The sequence below is a fragment of the Haplochromis burtoni genome, unplaced genomic scaffold, assembly GCF_018398535.1.
Source record: "Haplochromis burtoni strain Fernald_Lab_line unplaced genomic scaffold, NCSU_Asbu1 Contig_410, whole genome shotgun sequence".
In the NCBI taxonomy this organism is placed as follows: domain Eukaryota; kingdom Metazoa; phylum Chordata; class Actinopteri; order Cichliformes; family Cichlidae; genus Haplochromis; species Haplochromis burtoni.
Window position 1 is genome coordinate 293,797 of NW_024582771.1, and position 15,016 is coordinate 308,812.

General features: G+C 42.9%; 1 protein-coding gene across 1 annotated transcript in view; it reads right to left on the bottom strand.

Moving 5' to 3' along the window:
* The window catches only part of LOC102293551 (disco-interacting protein 2 homolog C), a 198,972-nt gene extending 191,927 nt beyond the window's left edge, over nucleotides 1-7,045 (bottom strand). Inside the window, exon 1 of the mRNA XM_014340882.2 lies at nucleotides 6,761-7,045. Coding sequence (XP_014196368.1) covers nucleotides 6,761-6,839 — 79 coding nt within the window. The 5' untranslated portion in view covers nucleotides 6,840-7,045. The remainder of the gene's footprint in view (nucleotides 1-6,760) is intronic.
* Between the last annotated feature and the right edge of the window lie 7,971 nt (nucleotides 7,046-15,016).

The following is a 15,016-nucleotide window of genomic DNA, read 5'->3' on the forward strand; positions in this document are numbered from 1 at the left end:
GAGAGAGATTTAGGGCTGTGCAATATGACCAAAATCTCATATCCCAATATAAGAATTTTATCGTCCCGATAACGATACAAATCGCAAAAATGTAACATTTTCTGTAAATTCTTGAATCTCGGGCAGCTCGACTTGCGGGAAGTGTTTCCAGCTGCGAATCGTAGCTGGAGTCGAGTGTTTTAACCGATGCATGAAACGATACATTTTTAGACATAAGTTGTAACGGCCGCCGTTTTCTTTGTCAGTATTTATTACACAGGTTACACAGGGTGCTGCGGGGAAAAGCCTGTTCTAACGTTTGAGTCTAAGGTTTATTTTTTAAACACCTGGCGACTCTTTTTTACTTCTCATCCGTAAATAATCGGCTCTTTCACGTGATTCAGTTTATTTTGAAAAGTCTCAACAGGATCTTGAGCTTTATTGTGAAAGGTTTGTGTGGAACATAAACAAGCGGACACGCGATGCTGTTACCGTCGTTGTTGCTAAGGACAACGCATAAAAACAGGCGCTTGTCCATCCATAGTGAGGTAATATTAAATATAAGAGAAATAGACAACTTTAAAAAATTAATATAGCCACTACAGTGACCATCAAAACGATGAAAAAAAAATATTGCCGTAAACAGTTTATTTTGCGACAGCACGAAACAAACGATAGCGTAAAATGAAACGATAGACGTTTTTATATCGTCATCCGATATATATCGTTATATCGAACAGCCCTAGTGTGATTCATTTTTACGTTGCAGAGTCTGTTACAATCTCCAGTCCGAAGGTCGGACCACACCTGGTTTTAACCGCCAGTGTAAAGCCATCACTTGCTGCTGCGGCGCCCACCTGTTGCAGTAATCAGAGCAACATCCACGCCTTGAATCTCACGTTCGACTGCAGTGCAGACATTAACGACGTACGGGCTCCAGGCTCCTCCCTGGGCATCAGAGCCTCGTCACTGTCAGTGATCATCTCAGCAGATGAAGGCATGAAATTCGTTTTCTGTTATTTTTACACTGCTGACAGATTTCTTTACAAACTGAGTTGTGCTGTTTTTCTTATATTGACACATCGCAGGGATTAAATGTGCAGTTAAAACTTCTTCACTGGTCATTTAGTCTGGAACTAAAACTCTCTGCAAATGCTGATAGATGATAGATGGCAGCCTTAATCTGGACTCTGAGTACATACAGGTAAATATACAGTTAATCCCTCTGTCTAAAGCAGTGGTGGGCAACTCCAGGCCTCGAGGGCCGGTGTCCTGCAGGTTTTAGATCTCACCTTGGGTCAAAATCAGCTGTTTTGGATCAAGGACACATCTAAAACCTGCAGGGACACCGGCCCTCGAGGCCTGGAGTTGCCCACCCCTGGTCTAAAGGTATGTGTGCACCACATGTTACATCACTACAGACTGCAGAGCAGAAACGGGCCTCCGGCCAGCTCTGATGGAAGCTCACCGAATGAATTCATTCATTTTAGCCACATGTCAGAGTTTGTGAACTCCACCTGAATCTCTGGCCGTTAAAAGAAAATGAAAGTTTAAAGAAAATTAAAGAGAAGACGTGTGAGGCTGCAGGCAAAGAGAGAGAGGAAAATGCAAAGGTGTCAGTTTTTAGTCCATAACTTGTACCTGATTCAGTAAAATGTCACCGGCTGAATACATTAGGCTGTGAGGCGGGAGGCTCAGAGAGTGTGGCCTTTTATTAACACTGAGAAATCCCACGGTTCACTTCAGGCTGTTAGGGAGGAAAATGACATCTTTGTCTGCGCTTCATGAAAAATTAATCAGCTCGTTTTCAAAGAATCGCAGAGAAGGAGACATTTATCTGAGCCGGGTGACAGCATTTACATTTCCAGTTTACCTTTTGGGGGATTTTCGTTAATGCAACAAAAAAAGGCGAGAGGAAGAGGAGAACCGAGCTGGACAGTCAGCAGCTACACCTCCAGGATTCGCTCAGCAAATAAATATCTGCGGTCTTTGGACATTCTGCACACAGCTCTTAAAAACAAACCAAAAAAATGTGTTTATTTGCGTGCATGATGACATCTCAAATTACTCAAAAGGAGAAAGCTGGGTTGGACGCAGCAGTGGCGTTTCCCAGAAGATCTTGATTCACAGCGAGCTGTCGGAAGGATCAGAGCTCCATCTCTGCACAGACGCTGTCACTCAGCAGGAAGCTTCTGAAAATCTGCCAAAAACGTCACATCACATCCTGTTCTGACAAACTCCGAGAAGCAAATTCATCTGCGAAGAAACCGAAAGACCTGCGGCTGAAACTCAATAATAATTATCACGGTGGAAGAAATTGCCCTGTACAGTTAAAAGGATCAGTCGGCTGCAGGATTGATTCTTTAACCGTTCGTGTGATGGACAAAACAATTATTCAGTCAATAAAATCTGGGAAGCCACCGGCCGATGTGCGGAAACAGCCACCGTTTCAGGCTTTTCACTGCAGACGGCGAAATCTGGGCCAGGACTTCCACTTCTGCTGGTCACTTGCAGAAAGCTCGCACCCACACGCCACTGAAGCCTTCAAACTCAGAGTTCACCAGAAAGCTGCCGATTCTGCACATTCACATGCAGATCTCCGTTTCCTCAGATTGAATTATTCAAGACTTCACCAGCCACGACATAAAGCCTTAAGCACTGCCCTAAACTGCACCAGAGCCCTGTGGAAAACTGATAGTCACGCAGTGCTAGCTCCAAACAGCACTCAGACCTCAGATCTGCTTTAAACCACGTGAACCAAGGCGGCCCACGTTTCCGAGAGATGAATTCTGGGAAACGGCCCTACAGATCCAGAAGACTGCTCACGCTCGGATTCACACTTCTGTCAGTTAAACCTGTTGCCTTTGGGTCGAAATACGGGCGATAAATCACAGAGAAGGAACACTGGAGTCCTTTTCAAATATCAGAGCTGAGAGGAAGCGCTTCTGCTGAGCCACGGACAGAACGAGCTTTCAGGAAAGAAAGAAAGAGGGAAGAGTGAGCGCTTCAGAATAACAGACTCACTGCCGAAGTCTCACACAGGACTCTTATCAGGACCAGATGTGAGTGAAGCAAGAGCGATTTTAACATCAGCTCAAGCTCGCCAAAGGGTTTCACTTCTCGATTCAATGAAATGTGACACTGAAGTAACTTTCAATACGTTCTGCCATGAGATGAATACACTTACAAACCAATGAAGCAGCTCGCTTTTGCACGAGCGCGCCCCTTCGAAATCTAAAAAATGAAACGAGCTGAAGCCTTTCACTTTTTTACCCAACGTGCCAAACAGGTCAGCGAGCAGCTGGAGGTTTGCAGCCAAAGTAAGAGCTTCAGTTATCGGCTGATTAATTAATTAGACAGTCATCATTGTGTATCAGTTCAACACGGCTGACAGCAAAGAGGAGAGTCAAAGACCTGTGAAAATTATTAGATAACCAGATAATCAAGAAGCTTCAAAAAATAAAGAAATAAAAAAAAACATTGTGGATGTGGAACGTTAATTGTGTAGCTGCTGGACAGTCGGACATCGCGGCCTAAGAAGACTGGTATGCCTTTAATTTTAGAATCTTTCTAATGCACAGAATCGCCCTCTCCTTGATGTCAAGGAGAGTAAGTTTGAGACAATGTGTCAAAAGTGGAAAAAGTCTGTCTTTGTTTAGTTTAGGGGTTTTTTGGTTTTTTTCACACCTAGAGACAATTTCCTATCAGCAATTAATCTGATGTGCACGTCTTTGGACTTTGGGACAAAGCAGGAGTACCCGGAGCAAGCCTGAGCAAAGGTAGACTCCAAAAACTGGACTTAGAAATGATGCGTTTAATGTTTCCTGGGCTGTTTACAGGCGACGAGATGCCCACAGAGCTGACTGGCATGTGCCCACCTGGCAGCTGGTGCAGCGCATAATGAAAGAAAATGGAAACAAACCTAAATCTGCATCAAAACTACAGCAGAGACGACAATGCACGAGCACTGCAGAGCAGCTGAGGTCAGCCTGGTGTGTGTGTGTGTGTGTGTGTGTGTGTAATCTGCAGTGTGTTGGGATGGACAGCTTGTTATCTGGGCTGGACTGCAGAGCTTAATATTCAGCCAGCAGCCAGATTAGCTGAGGACAGCCCGTCAGTCTGCAGCTGCACGACGAGCGCGGGGTTGTGTGTTTCAGCGGGAGTGTCTGTCTCTGTGAGGACCGTGTCCAGGCTGCAGACCTGCAGGGTGAGGGTGTTTGCGACATTCGTTTCCCAGCCCTTCTTCTCCAAAATCAGATCCAGCAGCAAAATGAAAGCGGTGCTCTTAAACTCAGACTGGGGAGAAGTCAGTCAAGCTTCTATTTTCTCCAAGTCTGATAAATAAAGTTATTATTATTATTATTATTATTATTATTATTATTATTATTAAAACATGCCACATTTGTGCCACACCCAGAAGGTCTCCTGCAAAAACTACAGACCACTGAGAGCCCCAGCTATCCCAGGATGCACTGCAGCGATGCGATAGGTCAGCGTCCGAGTGAGAGGTCGCCTCCTCTTTTATCTCAATCACAACTATTCACCGCGCTGCTCAATCTAGCGTCCGCCCAGCAGGCTTTAAAATTCATTCTCAAGTTCACACCTGTGCCCTGATGGTGCTCAGAACAGAGGGAATTCTGGGGAATGTAGGAAATGTTGGTAGGGTTTGAGCAGAGAGGCAGGCTGAGAGAAAAAGCAGAGTTTTTTTTTTTTTTTTTTGCTTTGTGCTGCCATCGTCATCACTGTGAGCATCCAGGTGTCGACACAGCTTTACAGGAACTTTGTGCCCATGAGCAAGGCACTCATCCTCCAGGTATATGACCCATTATCCTCATACTTCCTCAGAGAGCATTTTCATGCAGTGTTTGTTCCATCACCTGAAGCACTTTGAGGATGCTTCCCACCACCTGATGACAGTTAGGGGGGAAACAAGAGGGTGTACTGCCTTGCTCAAGGGCTCTTCAGCAGGATACCAGGTCCCTGTGAAGCTCTGCCTTCACCTGAGTGCTGACAACAGCGTTTTCTGCCACCACTCCCCCGAGGCGAGAGGCTTCAAAGCATGGAGGAGGGATGATGCGTGGAAATTGAAAAATTAGGTCAAAGTCTGCAGGACGCGGGGAAGCTTTGCATCCGCCGCCACTGCAGACTCTCGCGCCATCAACAAAGCATGTAAATATTGCAGCGGGGCATCTGACCCCGTTTCCCAGAGACGCACTTGTTTACATTGGAGGAACTCCGAGTTGGCGGTTTATATGTGCAACCTTCCCCGCCCCATCCATCCCTCCTCTTCATCACCACTACTTGTCTCATCTTTTCAGCGTTCACAGCAGCAGCGGTGGAAACATTAAAATGCGATGTGTGCATTCAGAGTCAGCTGTTACAATCTCTTCCCCTCCCTCCCTCCCTCTTCCTCTGTGCCGTCTTCTTTCTCCATACATGGCCGAGCCTCACAAAGCCTCCAAAGACTCGGAGAGAAGCAGGGAAAACACTGCTCGCAGGAAGCTGAAATATGACACTATGATACTCTCCAGGCTGAGAGTGAGTCTGCAGCAATGTGACATATCAATCTGAAGTAGAAGAAGAACAAGGAGGAAGGAGGGGGAGAAAGAGAGGGAGGTGGTGGTGAGGGGGACTAATGAGAAAATCAATACCCAAGCTGCATTTCAGTATCTTGCAAAACAACCCGATATAGCATGCTGTAGTGTTATTGGGGGGGCGCAGGAATATAATGGGAATCATTCATCGCCCCTCTGGAGAAAAGGCTGCCTGGCTGCGGTGTGTCATGTGAAAAGTGTGTCTCCTAACAGCTGCATGCTGCCTGTGCACCATCTAAGCAGCGTGCAGGGCTCTGCTCAACGGGATTTTATAACAAAACCTCTCTGACAACAACTTTCCTACTGACAAACCCAAACACAAACCTCCACAGAATTCCCGGGATATCCCCACAGCAGGCTGCTGTGTGCCTCCTGCGCTCCAGTGAGGCTTCAAAGTGCACTTTATGGGTTGTTTATCAGCCGTGATGGAAAGATTCATGCACAGATCAACAGATTAGGGGTAAAAATGACACATATTCTTTGACTTTTATCAGGAATTAGCAGAGCAGCGTGGATGTGTGTGGATTTTGGAGACGTCACCTGACTTATTGTAGGGAATTTTTGAAAACCTGAGCAGACAAAATAAAGCAGTTAAGTGTTAAAAGGTGATGTACAGCTGGATTCAAAGGTGAATGCTGGCTGTAAAGTGGCTGTGTTTGGACTCTGGGACACTATGTAGAGTAAGGATTGATGAACTCCTTCAGATAATCAACAGTTTATGAATAATGAGGAGCCCTGCAGGTTTCACTGCAACAATACCGTGGAGCTCTGGTGCACAGCAGCCACTCCAGTTCATCCAGAGCACTTTATGGGATGTTTATCTATTATCTGTATTATTCCCATGATACCTGGCGTCAGGTGACGTTGTGTGTCAGTGTGGGGGAGTGAACCTGCAATGATCTCCTTTTAATCCAAGAACCCCCTAACAGCACTGTAGTCTGTCCACAGCCAGTGACATCTCTGTTTCCATTTCACTGCCACATCTCCTGCATCCAAATCCAGATCAGTCAAAGCAGTCATTGTGGCAGCGTGTGTGCGTGTGAACAGACATGCACTTGAACTTGTTGGAGCTCAGCACTTTATCTCCTAGCAGTTCAAACTCAGCAAGGACAAACAGTCCCAGAGCAACAACAGCAGCAGAGCCCCGGCAGAGCCGCCGAGCTCCGCGGTGAAACCCAAGTACTCACCCTCGGATAACTCCAGCTCCAGCTCGGCCAGTTTGGCCCGCACCTCCGCAGGAAGCGGCACCGGGTCCCGGTCCGCCATTCCGCCGTTCCAAACCGACTTAAATATCTGTTTTCCGGCTGTTTCTCCCTGTTTCCAGTCCCCACGCTGCTCCACAAACCACAAAAATCCAAAGTCAGTCACACCGAGTCCGTCAGCGTCGCTCCGTGTGCGGCAGCGGCTCTGCGCGTTCTCCGCAAACCAGCGTCAAGCTACAGCTAACACTGCAGAGCTGCTACCGGAACCTGTATTTTCAAAATAAGATCACAGCGTTAAGACCAATGACTGTAGAAAATAACTGTTTTCCCCAGTCCGCTGCCTGTGGCTCTCACACCCTCCAAATTTAAACCTGAGTAAATCAGACTCACAGGCTAGCTTTAACTAAAAGTTACGAGCTAATAAATTATAGATTAAAAAATAAATCAATGTTACTTTTGTGATACTTGGATTTTTATTTTTGTTTTAATTTAATTTTCAGAATAAAGTATGTTATAAAATGTTATATGACTATAAAAGCAGGTTTATATTTTTAGTTATTTGTTTCCTTATTTTAAATAAAAATAGGTAAAGCAAGAGCAATCCAGGCTAAAAAAAAAAATCTGAATTTAGTTAAAACACTCAAAGAAAGGCGTCAGGAAGATTATGTAATTTTTTTTTAAACTGTGACATTGAAATGCATTTTATTTACTGACTGATTTTATAGATATATATATATTTTGGAGATTTTGACTGTTTATTTTGAACATTGTCCTTTTTCTACGGTTTGTTCTCACTGCTTACCTCGTTTATACTGACAAGTTACGGTTCACCAGTGTGTGTCTGTTAAAAGTAAAGAATATGATGCATTGCTAAAAATATCGGATGTATGTTGATAGCTAGTAAAAGTAAATTATTTTTGAAACAACTTTGGGAGATGAATAAATTCAAAAAATCCAAACCCCAGTGCTGCGCTTTTATTTTGAATGCAGATTTTGGTCTCTTCCTGTCTCACACCTCTTAATTATTGCCGCCTTCACGCGCCTCACATACACAATTTCCCTTTAGGTGATCCTAAAGATCCACGACTGAACTCACAGGAATCAATATTTTTATTCCGATCGATTTTCAGTCAAAGTTTCAGGAGTTAAAATGAAAACAAAGTGCTGCTTAATATTTCCACACCATGAACAACACACCGGTAGAGGGCGCCACATTCACTTTCTCTCTCTCTCTCTCACACACACACACACACACACACACACACACACACAGGCACACACAATCTGTTAACCTGACTCTGTCATTTATGTTAATTGATAAGATGGATAAATGTCAGCTGTAGTTCATGTGCTTTTGAACAAGTATTCTGCGAGGCTGCGATGCAGAAAAGAGATCAAAGAAGAGTTAATTAGAAAGATTATCACAGCTGAAACACGTTTTGATCGTTTGTTTTCTGTTTTAATCTGTTTCCACTAATTAGTGCATCATCACTGCATGATATCCATACAACAAATGTATAAGACATGGATGTAAGCAAATATTTTATTTTGTAGTGAGTTCAGTGCTTCCTAATCACATTTATCTACCTGCAGGCTGACTTGGACCATGCCAATGTTGGCATCCAGTCGTGAACATCAGACTAAACAAATTTAGTATGAGCAATAAAAATATCTGGAAATATTTTTAGTAGTTTCTGTGTAATAACCATGAATCACAGCTGGATAATAAATAAATAAAGTGCTTGTTTCTTTGTGATCATCCTCATCCGACAGGACAGAGCTGAGAAAAGGAGGTCCTCTGTGAGCATGCTGCCATCTTGTGGCTTTCCGCTCTCATCTGTACAAAGACGCAGAGGAACTTCCTAAAGCCCAGAGGCTTTTAGCTCAGTATGTGGACATTTATTTAACCAAAGGCAGCTTGTTTTAAACTCGTTATGGATGCTCCTCACAGCCGTGTCCAGAAGTAGAGCTCAAAATAAAAAAGAAGACCAACAACGGAGACCAGAAACAGGGTTTGTTTTCATCATTTTTAATGGAACAAAGCATCCAGGTGATACTTTATTCAGTCATCATTAATGGAGTGACACAGTGTCACATCTTTTTGTAAATAACTTCAAAATGTTTCAGTTACTTTGTGAAAATCTAAACATTTCTTCTGTTTTAAAGCTCCTAAGAACTTCTCTGCTGCTGTCAGTGTTATAATAATATAACATGGACGGTAGAATTAACTGAGCAGTTTAAAAGTTACACGACATCCAGTTATTTAAAAATATTATTTATGTGGAGATTATAACCCGCTATGTAGCGTTTCTTCCTGCTGGACTTTGGTCATGGATTTCAGGCAAAGGGACCCAAATACAGGCAGATGTAAAAAAAAAAGTTTATTCAGAATTAACTCCATGAAATTAAGACGCACACCTAAACCATAAAACTTCACAGCACATGGGGATGACGACAAACGCTGAGACAAAAATGGGAAGACCGCAGTGGATCTAGAGAAAAGGGTAAGCGGGGACACAGGAGGGTAACGAGACCCAGGTGAAGATGATCAAAGACACTGAGACGGGGGAGGGAAGCAAAACTAAACACCAGACACGAGAGACGAGTAGCTAACAGGAAGTGAGAAGTTAACTAACCACAGGGGGATAAGATGGGAACATGCTGGTCGGTACAGCCCGTCCTGTCAAACTCAACTCCTCAGTCTTTATTCATGACTGCACGCACTTTTCACCTTATTGGCTTAATAAAGGAGCTCAGTTGGCCGCGTGGTTCGAAGTCTAGATAAGATTAGTTCAAGAAATACAACATCTTAAGTGTTTTCAATTGAAAGACAAGTGTTGTTTGTTTATATCATTAGTATAATTTCCATTGCTATGCAGATAACACCCAATTTACCTGTGACATAAAAATGACAAATTAAACTAAAGCCACTTCTTAAAGACCTTCATGCAGGGGTGCCACCAAAGGGGGCTCCGGCCACCCCAAAAAAAATTGCTGCCCCCTCCCCCACCGCTCAGAATCATTAAAGCGATGGTTGGGATTTCCATGGATTTCAAAACCTTATTTGGTTAAACAGATACTCTCGATGGCATTAGCTCCAGTCATTTTACACCAGAATATGTCCGTCACATCAAACAACGTATCACTGTTTTATCACAATATCGCTAAAATTGGAAACATCCTCCTTACAGAGTAATGCTTGAGAACGACTGTGCCTCTCACACTTCTTTGCTACTGCGAATTATTACGATCAGGCTTTTTTTAAAGTTCTCCCAAAAGCCAAAACTTGGCAGCGACAAAGAGATATTTTCTTTCTTCCCCAGTCCCCCAAACCCCTGACAGGCCATCACCCTCCTCCCCCTCCCTTTCTCCCTCCTCCCCACACCTGAAATTCACTGAGGAGATGATGGAGCGGGTCAATGCTGGGCTCAGATCTACCCCCCGGCCCAATCCCTTTTTGTCCCCCATAAAGCCCCCACCAGAGCGGCCAAAGGTTCGCCATCGAGCCCCACCCTCAACAGAGCAATCGAAGTCACATTGCAGTGAACCTGCCCCCCTTAGTTCCTCCTTACCACCTTCATGCTCTGTCTCCACAGTCTGATGTGTGATGTGTGGAGGGTCCGGGCTGCGAGGATTATGGCAGTGATGACTTTTCCCAGGAGAAGCTGGGACCCTGTTTACTAGAAGGTTTTAAAATCTCTGTACTTTTAGGTGACAGAAGGAGACATGTGGCCTGGTCAAAACACAGAGAGCTGCACTCTAAAAGATCTTTAAACATAGTAAACATACCTTGTGTGCCACAGACTGCTCCCAAACACGAGGGGACAAGTAATGCCTCTAAAACACTTAAGTTGGCTTTATTAAACGTTAGATCTTTAGCTGGGAAAACATTTTTAATTAATGATTTAATCACTGAGCACAGCCTTGATTTTATGTTTTTAACTGAAACTTGGTTGGACCAAAGTAACAGTGGAGCTGTTCTCATCGAGACGACCCCTCCTAACTACAGTTTTATCAGTGAGGCCAGGGTGAGCAGGAGAGGAGGAGGGGTTGCTGTCTTATTTAATGAATCATTTCAATGTAAGCAGCTATCTCCTGGAAGTTTTCAGTCTTTTGAATATGTGGCTTTACAGCTGAAGGCCCCATCCAAAGTTGTGTTTCTTAATGTTTACAGGCCTCCCAAATACTGCACAGACTTTTTTAATGACCTCAGTGAACTGCTGTCTGTGATCTGTGTTGATTTCGACTGTGTAATTATTGTTGGGGATTTTAACATCCATGTGGACAACCCTCAGGACAAAGGGACTAAAGACCTGAGTAACACTCTGGGCAACTTTGGGCTGACTCAGCATGTAACAGAGGCCACACATAATAGAGGACACACTCTTGACCTACTGATCTCCAAGGCCTGAGCATTTCAAAGGTTACTGTGTCTGATGTGGGCCTGTCTGATCATTACTGTGTTTTCTTTGAAAGTAAAATCTCAGCCCACAAAATATATCAACAACAGTGATCACAAAACGGTGTATAACTGAACACAGTAGTGCATATTTTTAACCAGGGGTCAGTCAATGAGCTCGTCAATAGCTTCAATGCTAACATGTTAAATGTAATGGACACTATTGCTCCCATTAAGGTGAAGGTTATCTCTGGAAGGAAAAAGTCTCCATGGAGAAACTCCACACTGGTGAAAAATGAAAAAAGAGAGTGTAGGAAAGCTGAGCGCAGATGGAGAAAAACAAACCTCCAGGTTCATTATGACATTTATAAAGAGAAACTTCACAATTATAATTTACAACTGAGGATGCAAGGAGGTCCTACTTCTCTGACATCATCACTAAAAACAGCCATAATGCTCGGGTCTTATTTTCTACAGTTGACAGGCTAACAAACCCTCCTGTGTCAGTGGCAGCTGAACTTCATTCGACCATGGCCTGCAATGACTTTGCCAAATTCTTCACGAAAAAATCCAAAAAATTAGACAAGCAATTGGTACATCAACAGCAGATCCAGGATATGTACTGTGTCCACCAAAAAACTGTTTAAACACCATGAAACAGTTTCAACCTATTAACAGCAAAGACCTGGAGGACATCTTAGGTCAACTGAACTCCTCCTCCTGCTGTTTAGATGTCCTGCCAACAAGTTTTTTCAAAAAGGTCTCAAAGACTTTAGAGTCAGACCTGTTACAGATCGTCAACTTTTCTTTATTATCAGGTGTGTTTCCAGAATCACTAAAAACTGCTGTAATAAAACCTATACTGAAAAAGGACAATCTTGACAAGACACAAATGAACAACTACAGGCCGATCTCAAATCTCCCATTTTTAAGTAAGATCATTGAAAAAGCAGTTTCTCAACAGCTCAGTTACTTCTTAAAACAGAATAATTGCTACGATGCCTTCCAGTCAGGTTTTAGACAGAACCACAGCACTGAAACCGCTCTGACCAAAGTGTTTAATGACATATGTCTGAATACAGACAGTGGAAAAATGTCAGTCTTAGTTTTACTGGATCTCAGTGCAGCATTTGATACAGTTGACCACAACATATTACTCAAACGACTGGAGAACTGGCAGGTCTTTCAGGAACTGTACTAAACTGGTTCAAAACATACTTAGAAAACAGGAAATACTTTGTATCAATAGGTAACTTCACATCTGAGCAGACAAGTATCACATGTGGAGTTCCCCAAGGTTCCATCTTGGGACCCCTTCTGTTTAACATCTACATGCTCCCACTGGCACAGATTATAAAGAACAACAAAATAAACTATCACAGCTATGCAGATGACACACAAATATATATCACAATGTCACCAGGAGACCGAGGCCCTGTACAGGCTCTTGGTAAATGCATTGAGGAAATTAATGACTGGTTGTGCCACAATTTTCTCCAGCTAAACAAAAACAAAACTGAGTAATAGTCTTTGGCGCCAAAGAAAAACGATTACAGGTCACCAGAGAACTTCAATCTATACACCTAAAAACCACAAACCAGGGAGAAATTTGGGTGTAGTGATGGATGCAGACCTAAACTTAGAAAAACACATTAAGACAATAACAAAGTCAGCTTACTATCACCTCAAGAATATTTCAAGGATAAAAGATCTGATGTCTCAACAGGACCTGGAAAAACTAGTCCATGCATTCATCTTTAGTAGGCTTGATTACTGTAACAGCATCTTTACAGGTCTACCTAAAAAATCAGTCAGACAACTACAGCTCATTCAGAACTCTGCTGCTCGAGTCCTCACTAAGACCAAAAAAGTGGACCACATCAGTCCAGCTCTGAGGTCTTTACACTGGCTGCCTGTACGTCAGAGGATAGACTTTAAAGTTCTGATGCTGGCCTATAAAGCTCTGAATGGTTTAGGACCAAAATACATCAGTGACCTCCTGACCCAGTATGAACCTTCCAGATCCCTCAGGTCATCTGGATCCGGTCTTTTATCAGTTCCCAGAGTCAGAACCAGACACGGAGAAGCTGCATTCAGCTTTTATGCTCCTTATATCTGGAACAAACTCCCAGAAAGCCTCAGATCAGCTGAAACACTCAGTTTATTTAAATCCAGGTTGAAGACTCACCTGTTCTCAGCTGCATTTGAATAAAGCACCAAATCCACACTTTTAAGCTTAAATTTCAAAACTTACATTTAACTACTGATTTTATCTACTGTTCTGATTTTATCTGTTTTGATTTTATATACTGTTTTGTTTGTTTGTTAATTAGTTTGTTTGTTTGCTTGTTTTAATCAATTTTAAATCATGCTTTTTATTTGTTTCTAATGTCTCTGTAAAGCACTTTGAATCACCTTGTTGTTGAATTGTGCTATACAAATAAACTTGCCTTGCCTTTCTATCCTGGATTGCATTGTTCAAACAGCTGATTCTGAGTGATGCATATTGATGCTTATAACAATATAACAGTGCCACTTTGAACTTTACATCCTGAAGGCAATCAGATTTTTTTTTTGCAAGGTATTGCTTAAAAAAGGTTTTTCACTTTTTTCCCCTCTGATGGGGAAGAACTTGGTGTAATTTTTCCTCTATATTGACTGTAGTTTCTGTAATTATGGAACAACTAACAAGAAAGGTTTGAAAAGACCTTTTGGAAAGAAAGAAAGAAAGAAAGAAAGAAAGAAAAATCACACGGCAGCTCCTCAACAGTGCCTAAATCTTTATTTTTCAGTAAGCTACATTTTTTTCTCCAAATTAGACAGTTTACATCATGACACAAGAGTAACTTAAATTATCTATAGCTGACATGTACGCTTGATTCCAGTCTCGATGGAAGAAAAGACCCAAACAAAAAAAAATAATTAACAAAATACAAACAAAAACAAAACAAAAAAAATAGAGAGAAGCCCTCTTGATCGCAAACCTCCATTCCACGTCTGTTAAAGGTGTCGTTAGGCAAAATTATCTGTCCAAACCCCAACACGGTGGAGTCGTCGATTGTCCACAGCTGTTAGCGTAGCATGGTAAGAGTGTTAATGAGTTAAACCACAGTGAGTTCATAGAGTCCTTTTCCAGTCAGTTGATGTGCATTCATTGTTATACATCTTTGAAAAACAAAATGAAAACACAAAAACACAAGGGGGTCTTTTTTTTTTTTTTTAAATGACAAGATGCAACCCTCGTGGAGGAAAAACAAAAAAAACAAAGAAAAAAAATGGCACTGTCAAAATGGACGAACAGGAAGGAGGTCTGAGACGACCAACAGGCTGATATGAAGTGTGACGCTCCATGCAGAAGTCCACGAGGAAAAGGGAGCTCCTTCAAAAATGCCACCGCTGAGCATCTGGATGAACGCCGGCAAGACTGAAGAGGCGCGGAGCTCGCGGTGTCTTTCCCGCCAGAATAAGAGATCCCTTTGAAAGCGGTACCATCCAGTCTGAGGTACCGCGCTTGTGGAAAGAGTCACTTTTGCATCGGCCTGGATTAGCTGGGTGGTACATTTTATTTTTTTCCACACATGCACACATTCACAGTTCAGAGATGCCCAGTTTGTATTCTCAAAGTTCGAGGCCACCAGAGGCAGAAGACGCCTCGACCTCAGGCGGGGGATCCACCGCAAGTTACACCGCGTGAAAAACGCTCCTGCAGTCACTGGTGTCAAACTGAAGGTGTCTCCAGGCTTCCAGTAACAGGAAAATCACATCTTAAAGTAAAAAAACAAAAATAAAAGCCCGAGACGGTAAGCGCTCAGCTATGTATGTACAGGATAAACTGCCCAGCC